Consider the following 15627-nt stretch of genomic DNA (forward strand, 5'->3'; position numbering starts at 1 on the left):
GCTAATTATAAAACTGAATCCAGGAGAGCATCATTCTTCCAAATGCCATGGGTTGTTCATGGCAAAATAAGCAAACTTTGTGATTTATGACAGCTCATAAAAGAAAAATTATGTTACATGATAAAAACTGCATGATTTTTTAAAATTGAATATACTCCACAAAGAACACAGGGCTATTCTTTAGTTTATTTTCCTTTACAAACATGGCGAGTTGTTTTGTAGACAAGAAAGCCCACCCATATTTTCATACCAAAGCAGTGACCTGTTAAAGATGCACTGAATTAGTTAGATATTATAGTATTGGCCAAAGGGCTTATTAGCCTCTTTTCCTGTTATCTTCATTTCTTTCAGTCTGTGTCACTTCTGATAAATGAGTTTTCGATACCACCAGCTGAAACCACCTGTTTGGCAGATGCTCTGCGTTGTTTGCCTAGTGTACAAAAAGTCAGTGTAGGTTGTGTGTCTCCGGTGACATACGGAGTCAGCTCTGCACTTGTTTGAGCAAATAGTCAGCTGTCAGCTAATGGATCCATTAGCAAACTTTCCGCAGCATATCCGGTCCTCATCATTGCATGAAATTTTAATAACTTTAAATCATGAGTTTAGTTGAAAGTTGAGGACCTTTTTGTAAAACATTTACTTCACATCTGAGAAGTGAAGGCACTTCTTAACAGAAACAATTTTTTTTTTTTTTTGGCTAACACTGAGAAGTGAAGGTAGAGTAGCAGTGGAAAGCTTCAATGTTTTTTTTGTCTTTATTAACAATTTGTGAACCTCAAATGAAATTCTTCTTTATGTTTTGTAGCATGGGGGGGCTTCTTGGGTTTTTTTGGGGGGGGGTTGGGTTTTTTTAGGCAGAGTATTTGCAGCCTTGCTTTAGCCTTCTGTAAGGAGATTTGACTTGCTTTTTCTTCTAACTTGACTCTTTCTTCATGCTGAAAAATGACTTACGTTCTCTTTTTGCCTGTATGAACAGTTTCAGTAATCAAAAGGAACAGTAAAAAGAAATGTTGCAACCTACCCTTCCCCTTAGTGATTTTTATTTTGCCCTACCTCTTGCATTTAGTTCTTGTACGGTTTTAGTACCTGGTTTAGTCTAGAGGTTGAAAAGAGAACAGCTCCCTAGAGTGTCTTTCCCTTGCGGCACATCAGAACGGCTCCTTACAGCTGTTGTTCATCATGATGAAGTCTCCAGGAGGCATCTGAGGAAGTGATGAATCATAACAGAAGTGGGAGATTGGAAGTGTACCACCAGTTGGCCCCAAGAGGAAACTCCTCATTTTTCTTGTTTTTTTTCTAGTGAGTGAGTTTTGTTATCAAATCAGTGACAGCAAGTGAAACAAATATGAGGCTTTCCCAGTTTTTGGTCTTTGAGGTTTCAGGGGCTAACATCTAGCCCTCAAAATCTTGATGCCGATGGGTAGAGTACGGGGAGAAAATTAATACAGGGTTTACAGGCATTTGCAGACTGCTTTGCTCTGAGGCAGCTAGCTGTAACAGATTTCATTTTATCCACCTGAGTTAAAATCACCTCTTTCAAAGAAAGCTCTAGCATCTTCATTCATGCCAGTAGGAGACCTGTCTTGAAGCACTCCTCAGAACCTTGTGTCCCAAGGAAGCAATGGATAGGTAACTGCTGTAACTATCAACTGGAAAGAGCAAAGGCATGTTGGACAAACAAGTGATTCCCTTGTGACATCCACCTCTCCAGGCTGGCTGAACAAGGCGGCAGCCGCCCCGAGGGAACTGTTTGTGAGTATCTTAGGATATGATGGCTCTTGAGGAAAACCTCATTTTTCTTGGGCTAGTAGGTCATCCTTCTGAACGTAAAGCAGAAAAAGAAAAACCACAAAGACTTTACTGGCCACACTTTTCGATTGTTGTTGAACAAAGCTCTACTCGTGATACAGCACTCTGCTATAAAATGGAGTTGGGAAGATAAGAGGGCAGCATTGACTTTCTTGGAGCTCTCTTGTTTGGCAGAGGGGTTATTAAGGGTCTTCCGTCATTGTCCTAGTTGTTCATAGAGTATTGAACCACAATGAACTTTTGCCCTTTGTATGATTTCTCCAAAAAGCCCAAGTCAAATTAGATGTCACTAAAATCTCATTTGATGACTGCTTCCTGGAGTACTCTCATTCTTCTATTGATTTTTGTGGGCATCTTGCTAACCTTCGGCTGTCCTTCCAGTAATCATTTTAGCTTCTGTTTCTTCTTGAAAACACTCTAACATAGGATTGCTTTCATCTAAAAAGCAGAACTAGACATCTGTGCTTTTAATCCATGCCTTTCTGGACATGGTTTCCTGATAGACCTCCAGCAAGCTGACTCCTAACCTGCCCACCAAACATGTGGGCACACTGATCAGAACCAAGAGAAGAGTATTTCTTTCAAAGAAAGAACAAGCTGCTGAAGTTACTCAAGTAGTTTGCTTCAGACACCAGTCTGGGCTAAAATAATGATGTAACTACTGGGAATGGATCACCAGCTTGTGAATAACATGCCTTGGGCCATCATTTCTTTGAATAGATGGACTTCTACAGAGCAAACAAGAACTTCTCATCTATATCTATTTGTAAAAAGAGTTCAATGCTTCAGAAAGAGCCATGAATTTTATGACAGAAGTGTATTCCTTAATATTTTGTTGCTGGTTAGTCAAAGGATGATAAAAATAGTTGTAAGGTATTTCAGTTACATACATTTTTAATAATAGAGTACCAGAATAATCAAATCCATCATTGCATACCAGCTGCATAGGGATATTTTTTTTTTTTTCCACACAGTAATTTATTACAAGACTAGCAGTAATAAGTCATTGGGTTCCTCCCCCCCCGCCCCCCCCATAGTGTGGGCAATCATGTTTCCCTTCCCTACTACTCACTCTTGGTTTATGTCTCTCCCCTCCTTCCTCTGATTCCTCCTCATAAATGCATACACAGTATTTTATATTAAGTTCCACCTATGTTATTGACTTTTAAAAGCTAAGGAGTTTGCTTCCTTAATTTGTTTTTTGTGGGCATGCAGTTATAAAAGTAGCGCTTTTAAATTTTTGTCTGCTTATTTCTGGATATCTTTCTGCTAGAAGTGCCGATTGAATATCTGTTGTTAATCTCTTTAACTTCTGAAAGAAGATTACCTTAACAGTGAAGTGGTTGGGAAGGGGAGAAGCAAGGGAGAGGCACTTCTCTAGAATGAGTTTAGGCCTTCAATAAGGGCTTTTCTTTGCAGCACTCAAGTTAGTTACCAACGGTAACTTTTGCAGCTAACCACAGCTTGAGTGAGTGAGCACATATGGGTGATAGCAGTTGTAATTGCAGTACAGGGTAGCCTTGTCACCATCCATTTGGTCAAATCAGCAATACCGTGGGCTGAATCCAGCAGTTTTTACCGGAACTGATAAATTGTTTTCTATCTTTTTTTTTTTTTTTTAATCTTGAAGTCTTGTCAGCCTGTTACAAGTTAACTAAATGCCAGAAGTAAGGGGGGAAAAAATATTTGTGATGAACACTTAATCATACAAATGTTCATCCATTTCCCTTTTAATCTACTTTATTAACATAAGTAGTGTGCTGGACTTTTGAATCATGTGTGATGCTTAATTTTCAACCAAAGGCAGGGAATCAGTGCTATTACCAAATACATTTTTGCAAAGGTGATTGGTCTTGGTATTCAGTGCTAGCAGAAAACTCGGATTGCAGTTTTTTGAAGAGAATCAAAGAAATAGGCTTCAAAGTAAGGCAAGAATTCACACTAGGCAGCCATATGGCCAAAAAAAATGGTTCAAAATTACAGCATCTATTTGCAGTGGTAGAGAGATTAAAATGATGTGATTGGGTGTTTGATTGACTTGTATTGTGAATTAATAACTGGATTTTCTACTGTAGATTGTAAGGCTTCTTTTGTAAGGTATTTAGACCCATTACGTTCTTCATGCACGTATTTGAGTCTTGCTCTATTAACATTTCTGCACAATTAATAAGTTGGCAATAATAGTATCAGAAGTAAAAAGAAAAAATGGATAAGATGTGCTTTTGTGATGATTAACTATTCTGTGTAAAACTCTCAGACAAGATTTGTAAAAATGCAGTTATTTGACTTTGTTGCTCTTGTTTCTGCACCAGTAATTGTATTACATTACAGCATTAGGGGCTGAATAGATAGGGTGAATATTCTTAATTTTATGAGCAGTAAATTTCGTATGGTGTTTCACCAGCTGCGGACCCTCTTCCCAGGAACCCTGATTCACAGTTCTTGAGGAAATTACAATATCTTTAATATTGTAATAGTTAGTTATACAGAGGGAATTAGTTTCTCTCAGTGTGACTATATTAAGGCAGTATTTGTTTAGTAAGATTTATTTTGTTCCATATTCCCGTGTCTAATAGTTACAAGGTAAGAGGGAATTGAAAAGGAAAAAAATGGTTAGACACACAATGGGAAACAGTTTCCCTAATTGTTGGTTAGAGTCCATGAAACTGTTGTAGTTATCAAGAGACATAATTTTAATGCTTTCAGACTGCTGCTGTTTACTTCTTTTAACTGATTCGTTAGAGAATGTGGAGCAGTTGATTTCCTATTTTTGTGGAGATTTCTCCTTTTGAAGTTAAAGTAGATTTTAAACTTTTTTTTTCCCCCCAAGAATCCAGGAATTTTCATGCCAGATTAGTGCTGTATCCAATAGGTACTCCTGTTTTCCTCCTGATTTGTTTCCCAGCTGGGGTGAGCCAGAAGATGCCTGCTATCACTTGTCACCACCTGATAAATGGCAGGTGGTACTTCTTAAGATGCAGTCATTTTAATTGTTGGTGACACATCTCCTCTCTGATTAGCTCCATCAGCAGGTAATAGGTGTCCCTGTGGTAAACAGCTCTGGCACAGTCTGCATGTAATGGGAGCTGGTGTCAGTCTTGGGCTGTCAGGGCTATAAATTGTCACCTGCCTGGGTGCAGTTCAGTTTCTAAACCACTACAGATGTTAGTACTCTTCCAGATTTTTTTCTAATTCTAGTTAGGTTCTAGAACTTAACCCTCTGTCCTGTGGTCATGAATATCCCAGGTTTCTTTGTGAGTTGTATTTGGGGGGCTGACAGTGGATGAAAATTTCTCTACATCTTTAAAGCTATTATTTGTAGTACCACTGGCAAGTCAGGACCTTATTGCACAGGTGCTTAAAAAAGAAAGCAGGAATGTCCCACACATTTCTTCGTATAATTGCTTTGGATTTGCTTCATATAATTGACTCTGGATTTGTCACCTCTGTTTCCCCTTCTACCCTGCTACAGAAGTCTTCAGTGTCTTTTCCTCATCTGTTGCCTGATTCCCTCTTTTTTTTTCTTTTTTTTCTTCATTTCTTTGTTACCATTTACAGTCTACCAAGGAACTGGGATGAAGAATAATCCAAATGTGCTGTTAGTATGTGATGTTGTAAGGGAAAATAATTAGATCTTCTCTAGTCTGGGAATGGCTTAGCTTTTATTCCAGAACACTTTTTCATTGGAGGTTGTAGTCTGCACGTGGTAGCAATTGCGGGGGGTTGTTTTGGGGTTTTTAAGCAGTAATAAATCAGCATTTTTGGTAACCTTTTGGGAATCTTCTGTGTTAACTATAAAAAGACGCAACATGGAGATGAACTCTTTTTTTATTTTTTTTTCCCCCCTCTCATTCTCACAGAAGCAACCATGGGGTGCATTAAAAGCAAAGAAGATAAAGGTCCATCTATGAAATACAGAACTGATAATACTCCAGAACCTGTTATTTCCCATGTCAGCCATTATGGATCAGACTCCAGCCAGGCAACACAGTCACCGTCAATAAAGGGATCGGCAGTTAATTTTAATAGTCATTCCATGACTCCTTTTGGAGGGCCCTCAGGCATGACACCCTTTGGAGGAGCATCATCTTCATTTTCAGCTGTGCCAAGTCCATATCCTAGTACTTTAACAGGTGAGTGTTACATAAAATTATGCTATTATTACTATTATTAAAGCCTGACAGTCATATTAAAAAAATACTATGACCCATTGCCACACAGAAATATACTGCAAATTTGAAATAAATTGCCTTTTAGGGATTTCTGATTTTCAATATCTTCACTGCTCAGATAATGTTTCAACCCATATTCACTAGTGACTGGGGCTTGGGGGTTGGGTGTTTTGTCTTTTCGGGTTTTTTGGGGGGGGGAGGAGTTTAGGATCACAGCACAGAGAAATTTAAAACTTATTAAAGGCAGTAATGGGAATAGTTGCTAAAATTGTATTAGAAGTTCTAAGCTGTTGAAGGATGCACATGGGATAATCACAGAATCACAGAATCAATCAGGTTGGAAGAGACCTCAAGGATCATCGAGTCCAACCATTGCCCTAACACCACCATGTCAACTAGACCATGGCACTAAGTGCCATGTCCAGTCTTTTCTTAAACACATCCAGAGATGGTGACTCCACCACCTCCCTGGGCAGCCCATTCCAATGTCTAATAACCCTTTCTGAAAAGAAATTCTTCCTAATGTCCAACCTGAACCTCCCCTGGCGAAGCTTGAGGCTGTGTCCTCTTGTCTTATCGCTAGTTGCCCAGGAGAAGAGGCCAACTCCCACTTCACTACAACCTCCCTTCAGGTAGTTGTAGACTGCAATAAGGTCACCTCTGAGCCTCCTGTTCTCCAGGCTAAACAACCCCAGCTCCCTCAGCCGTTCCTCATAGGTCAGACCCTCCAGACCCTTCACCAGCTTGGTTGCCCTCCTCTGGACTCGCTCCAACACCTCAACATCTTTCTTGAAGTGCGGGGCCCAGAACTGGACACAGTATTCAAGGTGCGGCCTGAACCAGTGCCGAGTACAGAGGGACGATCACTTCCCTAGACCGGCTGGCTACACTATTCCTAATAGAGGCCAGGATGCCATTGGCCTTCTTGGCCACCTGGGCACACTGCTGGCTCATGTTTAGCTGGCTGTCGATCAGCACGCCCAGGTCTCTTTCCGCTGGGCCGCTTTCTAACCACTCTTCCCCCAGCCTGTAGAGCTGCATGGGGTTGTTGTGGCCAAAGTGTAGGACCCGGCACTTGTTCTTGTTGAACCTCATGCCGTTGGTCTCGGCCCATCTATCTAACCTGTCCAAATCCCTCTGGAGGGCCTTCCTACCCTCCAGTAGATCGACACTCCCACCCAGCTTGGTGTCATCTGCAAATTTGCTGAGGGTGCACTCAATCCCTACGTCTAGATCATCTATAAAGATATCGAACAGCACCGGCCCCAGAACTGAGCCCTGGGGAACACCGCTAGTGACCAGCTGCCAGTTGGACTTTGCCCCATTCACCACCACTCTCTGGGCTTGGCCATCCAGCCAGTTTTTAACCCATTGAAGAGTCCACCCATCCAAGCCCCGGAAAGCCAGTTTGTCCAGGAGGATGCTGTGGGAGACAGTGTGGAATGCCTTACTGAAGTCTAGATAGACTACATCCACAGCCCTGCCCTCATCTACTAAGCGGATCACCTGGTCATAGAAGGAGACCAGGTTGGTCGAGCAGGACCTGCCTTTCATGAATCCATGTTGGCTGGCCCCGATGCCCCGATTGTCCTGCATGTGCCGTGTAATGGCACTCAGGATGATCTGTTCCATCACCTTGCCTGGCACCGAGGTCAGGCTGACAGGCCTATAGTTCCCTGGATCGGCCTTCCGGCCCTTCTTGTAGATGGGCGTTACGTTTGCTAATTTCCAGTCAGCTGGAACTTCTCCAGTTAACCAGGACTGCCGGTAGATAATCGAGAGTGGTTTGGCAAGTTCATTTGCCAGTTCCTTCATTACTCTGGGGTGAATCCCATCCGGGCCCATAGCCTTGTGGGTGTCCAACTGGCACAGCAGGTCACTAACCGTTTCCTCCTGGATCATGGGAGGTTCACACAGCCCCCTGTCCCTAACTTCAGGCTCTGGGGGCCGAGTCTCCTGAGGACAACCAGTCTTGACATTAAAGACCGAGGCAAAGAAGGCATTGAGCACCTCTGCCTTTTCCTCATCCCCTGACACTACACTACCCTCCTCATTCAGCAAGTGGTGGAGGCTCTCCTTGACCCTCCTTTTGCTGTTGATGTATTTGTAAAAGCTTTTTTTGTTGTCTTTGACTGTAGCAGCCAAATCGAGCTCTAATTGAGCTTTGGCCCTTCTAATCTCCCTACTCGACCTGGCCATGTCCCTATAGACCTCCCAAGTTACCCGACCCTTCTTCCAGAGCAAGTAGGCTCTCTTTTTTTCCTTAAGTTCTAGTCTAAGTTCCCTGTTTAACCAGGCCGGTCTTTTTCCCTGACGGCTTGCCTTCCTACAGACTGGGACAGCCTGCTCCTGAATATTTAGCAATTCCCTTTTGAAGCATGTCCAGCCTTCCTGGACTCCTTTGCCCTTCAGGACCGATTCCCAAGGGACTCGGTCCACCAGCCTCTTAAACAGGCTAAAGTCAGCCCGCTGGAAATCTAAGGCAGAAGTTCTACTCTTGCCCCTCCTTACTTCCCCCACTATCGAAAACTCTAACATTTTGTGGTCGCTACTCCCAAGACGGCCACCGACCCTCACATCTCCCACTAGTCCTTCTCTGTTCACAAACAACAGGTCAAGCAGGGCCCCTCCTCTAGTGGGCTCATTTACCACTTGCATGAGGAAGTTGTCCTTCACACATTCTAGGAACCTCCTAGATTGCTTCCTCTCTGCCATGTTGTATTTCCAGCAGACATCTGGCAAGTTGAAGTCGCCCACGAATACCAGGGCCAGCGAACGGGCAGCTTCTGACAGCCGTGTGTAAAACGCCTCGTCCGCCTGCTCATCCTGGTTGGGTGGTCTATAACAGACTCCCACCGTAATGTCCGCCCTGCCGACCTTCCCCCTGATCTTCACCCGTAAACATTCAACCTTGTCATCCTCACCATCTTCCTCAATTTCAACACAGTCCAAGCACTCCCTAACATACAATGCTACCCCACCGCCTCTCCTGCTTTGCCTGTCCCTCTTAAAGAGCTTATAGCCATCCATAGTTGCACTCCAGTCATGAGAGTCATCCCACCACGTTTCTGTGATGGCAACCACATCATAACCTTCCTGCCATACAGTGGCTTCTAGCTCTTCCTGTTTGTTGCCCATACTGCGTGCATTGGTGTAAACGCACTTCAGCTGGGCTAGCAGCCTTGCCCCCGACGCAGGCCTGTCACCCCTAGGTTTATTTGTGGCTGCCCTGGTCTTATCCCCCTCCCCAATCGAACCTAGTTTAAAGACCTTTTAACCAGCCCTGCCAACTTCTGGGACATAACCCTTTTCCCCTTCTGACTCAGCTGATAATGGCTTTAAACTTTTGGAGAGAGGTGCGAAAACACTTAAATTCAGGAAACTGATATCTTAAACTAATTTTCAGACTTATTTGATTAGCTGTAAGTTACTTATATTAATGCAACATTGAACCTGTTCATTTGTAAAGCTAAACAGGATATGCAGTATATTGTGTGCTTTACTACATGAACAGTATGTGTGAAACAAAAGAGCTGAATTCTCATTGTTGGTGGTCATATTAAAACCAAAGCTGAAAATGTAAAAATAGAATTTACAAGGCGCAGAGACCTTCTTGGCTGAGATATAATTTTTGAAGGTACAGTATTTTAAAGCAATATGCACATTAGATGTTAGAAACCCACCTTTATATCAAAATCTTAAAACTTCATTACATCAACATTGATTTTATACACATGGCTTATCTTAGTAGTTCACTTAGTTTTGCTGGATATTTTTGAAAGGAAGCTGTAATTTATTCTTTTTTTTTGAGAGAGAGGAAAGAGTAATTTATTGTAGAAGCTTTGCATAGACACTTCACAAAACGCTATAAATAATTCCTTATTAGTGTATCTCTAGTTCTCCCACAAACCTCTAATGTTAGCACAATTACAGTGCTTAAATGTTTTGCTTCATTACAGTGGCATTTAAAATCTTTTAAACACAAGAAACTTGAGATCCATGAAAACCCACTGTGGCCTTGACATTAAGCAAGTCAGGAAACCAAATATGAGTTGTCAGGTAATAATCACCTCGTATTTCATTTTTGGGAATTCATTAAAAAACAAATAATTAAAATGAGCATCTATCCTGTCTCAAAATTTTTGAGCCAACTGTGAATCCCCGTTTTGGATGAACATATGCAGAAATGAAATAAGGGCAGAATTACTTTTTTTTTCATTAGCTCCGCTAAGGAAATTTTATCATGCTTAAAGAAATCTTCATCTCCTCCAAGAACCTCTGTGTATTTCTTCTTACTACATCTAGTTCTTCGTTCACATGGGAATCTCCAGCAGTGCGTGCAGGCACTCCTGGGCATTACTAGACATCAGGGATGTAGGCCCTGCCAAGTACCACAAATCCTTTGCTGCAGAGACTAGAAGGGATGTTCTCTTGCCTGTCCCTGTTCCTGCTGGTCGTTAAGCATGTTATATCTTGGGCCGGAGTCAACAGGAGAGATTTCTCATGAAAAGATAGTCTTGAATCTCATCAGTGCGGGTTCGGTTATCAGCAGACAGGCTGATTTGGGTGAACGCCTCCATCATTTTGCAATCAAGTAAAATGATACTGCGCATGTAATTATTCCTCCTCATTTTGTAAAACTAGCCCATCCACAAACAAACACATTTTAGGAAAAAATAAATAAAAATTGCACCAGGAATTGCTTGTTACATTCAGAACTAATTTTCAGATCAATCGTAATTAGGTGTTTTTTGTGAATGAATAAGATGACGAACTTCATCTGCTGTAAGCTTTTTGTATTTGTGACAAACAAAACACTAGATCACGTTCTGTAGCCCTTTGTTTCGCAAGAGAGGAGAATAGATGGGCTTGGCAAACAGGACGTAAGTGTCAGTAGTACTTATCCAGTGCATCAGTGATGTCTGACAAGAGGATGATATGGTTATCATCACGGCCTGTAGTGCGGTTGAAAAGAGTTGAGCTGCTTTTATTCCTCTAGAGCAGACAAGGAGAAGAAAACTGGGTTAGTCACACTGCTCCTGTATTACACAGTCTCAGTCAGGAGATAACTTTGAATTCATAGAATATTACTGAAAACCAAAACAGAAAAATGGACCGCTGTTCTTGCCTTCCATGAAGCCATGTAAGCACTGGTGCTCTGTAGTCCTCCTGCTGAACAAGAAAGTAAAGTCTTCTCTCCAAAACCAGTCCTAGATTAGAAGATGGGAAAACTGACCTAATGAAAGGATAACCTTTAAGCGAAATGGTATGACCACAAATAGCTTGAACCGCTAAACTAGATCACCTTGCAGTGATTCACAAAGAAAACAGCTGCAAGAGCCTTCAAAAATCATTTGGGCGATATCTGTTTGTTTAAAACATTCTGTGCTGATGCTGTTCTCCTGAAGTATTTTATTATTCTTTTATATGAAATGAGTAACATTTGTGAGTGAGAATAAAAAGAGGTTTTATGGTAGCTGAGGTGTTGAAACCAAAACTTTCGAGGGATTATATGTTAGCTTTTTCAATTCTTTCTTTAAAAACTATTAAAAGTACACAAATACTGATAATTACTGATAATTCTCATATTGCATGGTTTACATTTTTATCCATTACTTTAACTAGTGCTATACCATCTAGAGGAATTACTCTCTCTTATTCCCACATTAGTATCTTTATACATGTTGTACAGTTTGTTTCAAAGTTCTTGGAGTCTCCCATTTCTTTATATGCAGTTAAAAACTGTTGTAATATTGTGACTTGAGAGTGCTGATTTTTCTTCATCTGCTGAAGAACTCTCTGGGGATGGTTTATTTCCATAACATTTGGTTTCTGTTTGTGTGAATATGGTATGTATCCCCACAATTTTCTTGCTGCGTGTAGCAGTTTGTCATCAAAATAATGCAGTAACATAGTAATGCAGGCAAAAATTGGTAGGACTGTGTTGATTTTTAACTTAGATTAAGTACTGCTAACTTCTGGGGGGTATTCTAATTCATTTTCAGTTCATAAATCACACTTCCAAAAAAACCCATCAATTACTCCAACCTCCTGTGGGGATTTTTTGTTCTGTTTTTCCTAGAGAAACTGTAAATTGATTTCCAGCTGAGGCCTGCTGAGATAATGTAGTCACAGGGAGACTCTAAATCAAATGAAAACATTTAAGTGATTAGAAGCTCTTAGTCAGAAAGTATACATTGTAAAAGAATATTACATGTAGACACTACCTGTTGCATTATGTATTCTTCCTTTCTGATCACGGTCACGTTAATTGTAAGATATAAAATTAGATGCAACTTGTTTCTGTTGGTGGTCTTGGATGTGTATCCTGGTACATATATATGCATGTTAGAGTTGTAATACTATACTTTTAAAAATAAGTTATTGCTTGGACTATCATTAGGCTTCCTAAGTGTCCATTAGACTGTGAAATAGCATTTCTAGAGCTTAAAAAGTCTTTCTGAATTGCCCGTCTGCAGTTTTCTATTTTAACTTTCTCCTAGTTACGGTACATAGTTCTTTATTTTTGCTTGTGGATTGTACATCTCATATAGCCTGTTCTCCTTTCCCTCTTTATCTTTTAGCCCAGTTTTATAGACTAGCTCTTTTAAGCGTAGAAAATATTTTCCTGCCATGAGTATGGGAGCCTCCCTACCGTCCTTCTCTCACAGGTGTATCCTGTTTGTGGGACATTTTCAACAACGTGCCCTGTACCAGAAGTGGGATGGGGAGGCAGATCCTTAGGGTTGGTGGAGTGCAGCTGTCATCCCATGACATATCTCGGCCCTTGTTCTCTAGAGCAATACACTGATGGATCATCCTCAGCAAGGGTCTGCTTCACTGATGGGGAGATTTGATGGAATTAAAAAAATCATTAGTCCTAAAGCAGAGAAACATCTTTCTCCCCAACAGAATACTTTTATTTCTGGTTCAATTCCTTGAGCAGGTCTTGATGTGTAACCCCAGAAAGTTGGGAACACGTCAGTTATTTATAGCTAAGTTCAACAGGAAACTACTTCTGTAAAAATTAGTGGTTGATGGTTCACTGTTGTAGGATCTTCTAGAATTGCACTTCTTAAAAAGAAACTGGCTTAATAAAGAAGCTGGCTTTTTTTTACTGCTCATGTGTTATGTAGGTTTCTGTATATAAGTAATTATTAATGTACTTTCAGTGATGTATCGAGCTGCCTTTTGTGGTGCGGAAGCATATTTTTAGGGTGTCTGTTTATAGGCTTTCCTCTGTCTTAAGAAATAAGCTGATTATTGATCAAGCTTCCAAAATGAAATGGAACCCAGAGTGTTTAGTTGCTTCCAAATCAAAATTGATGAGTTGTTTCACAGATAAGTCCTTAAATCCTGTGTTGCAGCATTACTGCTATATCATATGGGTTTTTTTCTTTTTCCAAAGGTGGTGTTACTGTATTTGTGGCCTTATATGACTATGAAGCTAGAACTACGGATGACCTTTCATTTAAGAAAGGTGAACGGTTCCAGATAATAAATAACACGTAAGTGTTCTCATTCACAGAATTCACTTGGTGGTTGTTGGGAATAAATAGATCCTTGACTCTTCTTGAAATCTGTGTATCCTATTTCAGTGAAGAGTAGAGTGATATTTTTTTTCTTTTCTTGAATGCATACAATGTTCAACAAGTATGGGGTTGAAGTATTGATACTGGTAAGACAGTAATATTCAGGCTGAGGTCAAGGTTTGGGTGCAGATGTAGAGCTGTAGTGACTGAGGCAGCGCCAAGCTGCCTTCTTGATTGTTTGGGTGGCATCCTTCCACTCCCTGCTTTAGCAAGGCAGCAGAGGTGGAGACACAGGCTGTCCCACCCCATCCCAGGCTCTGCGCCTTGCAGGTTCTCTGTGACAGGGTTCGATATCTGATGGGGAGGTAGGTGGAGCAGGCAGCCCTGCACTGCAAATGCTGGAGGCGAGTGCCCTGGCTGTAGGCAGGGACTTCTGGCTGTGGAAGTGTGTCTGACTGCCCTCCACAGTAAATCCATGCTCAGATAGTTTATGAGTAGTTCAATGTTTTAGTTCAGTTGCAGCAGCATTACAGTGTTACAGCCCGATTTCTTAGAAGTCTAGTGAAAAGGAAATAAGTTGTTTACCTTGGAGATTTCTCTACATGCAGCTTTTGGCTGTGGTAGTAGTTCTAATTCATACATGTAGCAGTTTTCATTCATCCAGTTCTCAATTTTGTTAGCTGACTTCCTGCTTCCTTTGTTGCTCACTGTCAACATAGAGGCAGATGAAGACTAGAGAACTCGGAAGTTTATTTACACATCTCTGCCATAAAACGTTTTGTTGTGGGTTTGCATTTTGCATATATCAATAAATGCCTGTTACATTTAAAAAAAAAACAAAACTCAAATCTTTAAAATGCAAAATTCCATTAAGAGGCACTTGTGTTGCTTACAATGAAAAGAAAAATATAGGTGCAGCACAAACTTTTTTAGATGCCTTCATAATTAAAATAACACATTACCTAAATTTCACCTGTCTTTCATATGTGAGGATGTTATAGGCGCTAGGGAATGATGTATTGTTCATATGTGGAAGAGATAACTGATGTTGCATTGCAGGGAAGGAGACTGGTGGGAAGCAAGATCCATTGCTACCGGGAAAACAGGCTACATCCCAAGCAATTATGTAGCTCCTGCAGACTCCATTCAAGCAGAAGAGTAAGACATTATATCCTGTCAATCTGTTCTTATTATCCATCCTACACTTTGTGCCCTGTGGTGATATTATGCCTTTCAGTACCTGTAACATTTAAGGGTAAAGTAGGATAATACTACTAATTAAAGGATAGCAGTGCTACTTGGATGATGTCAAGGGTATAATTATTAGTCAGTGTGAGGTGGACACTCATGCAAGTGTTTTATGCCTGGTTGCTATGTGTAGGGTTAGAGGGAAAAGGAAGTGAGGTTATAATAATGAAGATAAGAATTGGAGGACATGCATTGTATTTCATATAAAACAAAAATAGATGGTTTTAGTTAAAGAGTTCACATACCACCAGCTCCAGATTTTTATCCTTATTTTGCCAAACACTAATTCAAGGTCAGCTATATCCTTGGTAGCACCTAATCTTACATTCTAAAAAAGCATTTGTGTGGACAGTAATTGCTAATCTATTAATCTATAACAACTTTTTTGGTGGCAAAATTGTTAGGCACACTAAAGACTACTGTGAATTGGGAAAACTGTATTGCTTTGGGTACCAGTACTTCCTACATTTATTTACAAACAAAGATCCCAGAGCACTTACAGAATCACATTAAGTTATGGTGGGAACTCTGAGCTGAGGTACAGTTTCAGGTTATACTTGTTCCAAGGGATTAATTTTATCTGTTGTACTAGAAGTATAAAGCTCCGCAGCTCTTGCTTCAATATACAGGCATGGTACTGTCAATAAGCAATTCCCTGATACATGATCTGTGGACTTCTGTGTTTGCTACTGCACTTCTGGGAAAAGTGCCCAATTTCCAAGATGTTTCCTGAATCTCAAGCTGAGACGTTAGCATGTTGCTGCTACTCTCACCTGCCTGTTTGCTATTAAACAGTGATTGCATCAAAGATGCGCTGTTGTTTTATGCCCTTGAGTTTCAGCTGTTTTTAAAATTATTTACTTCAG

At 40.8% G+C, this 15627-nt stretch overlaps 1 protein-coding gene across 1 annotated transcript in view; it reads left to right on the top strand.

Annotated features, from left to right (window-relative positions):
- Window positions 1-15627, top strand: part of YES1 (YES proto-oncogene 1, Src family tyrosine kinase) — a 55027-nt gene that overhangs the window by 28460 nt on the left and 10940 nt on the right. The window contains exons 2-4 of the mRNA XM_068395924.1: window positions 5670-5942; window positions 13390-13489; window positions 14573-14671. Coding sequence (XP_068252025.1) covers window positions 5678-5942; window positions 13390-13489; window positions 14573-14671 — 464 coding nt within the window. The 5' untranslated portion in view covers window positions 5670-5677. The remainder of the gene's footprint in view (window positions 1-5669; window positions 5943-13389; window positions 13490-14572; window positions 14672-15627) is intronic.

This window comes from Nyctibius grandis, chromosome 3 (genome assembly GCF_013368605.1).
Source record: "Nyctibius grandis isolate bNycGra1 chromosome 3, bNycGra1.pri, whole genome shotgun sequence".
Lineage (NCBI taxonomy): Eukaryota > Metazoa > Chordata > Aves > Nyctibiiformes > Nyctibiidae > Nyctibius > Nyctibius grandis.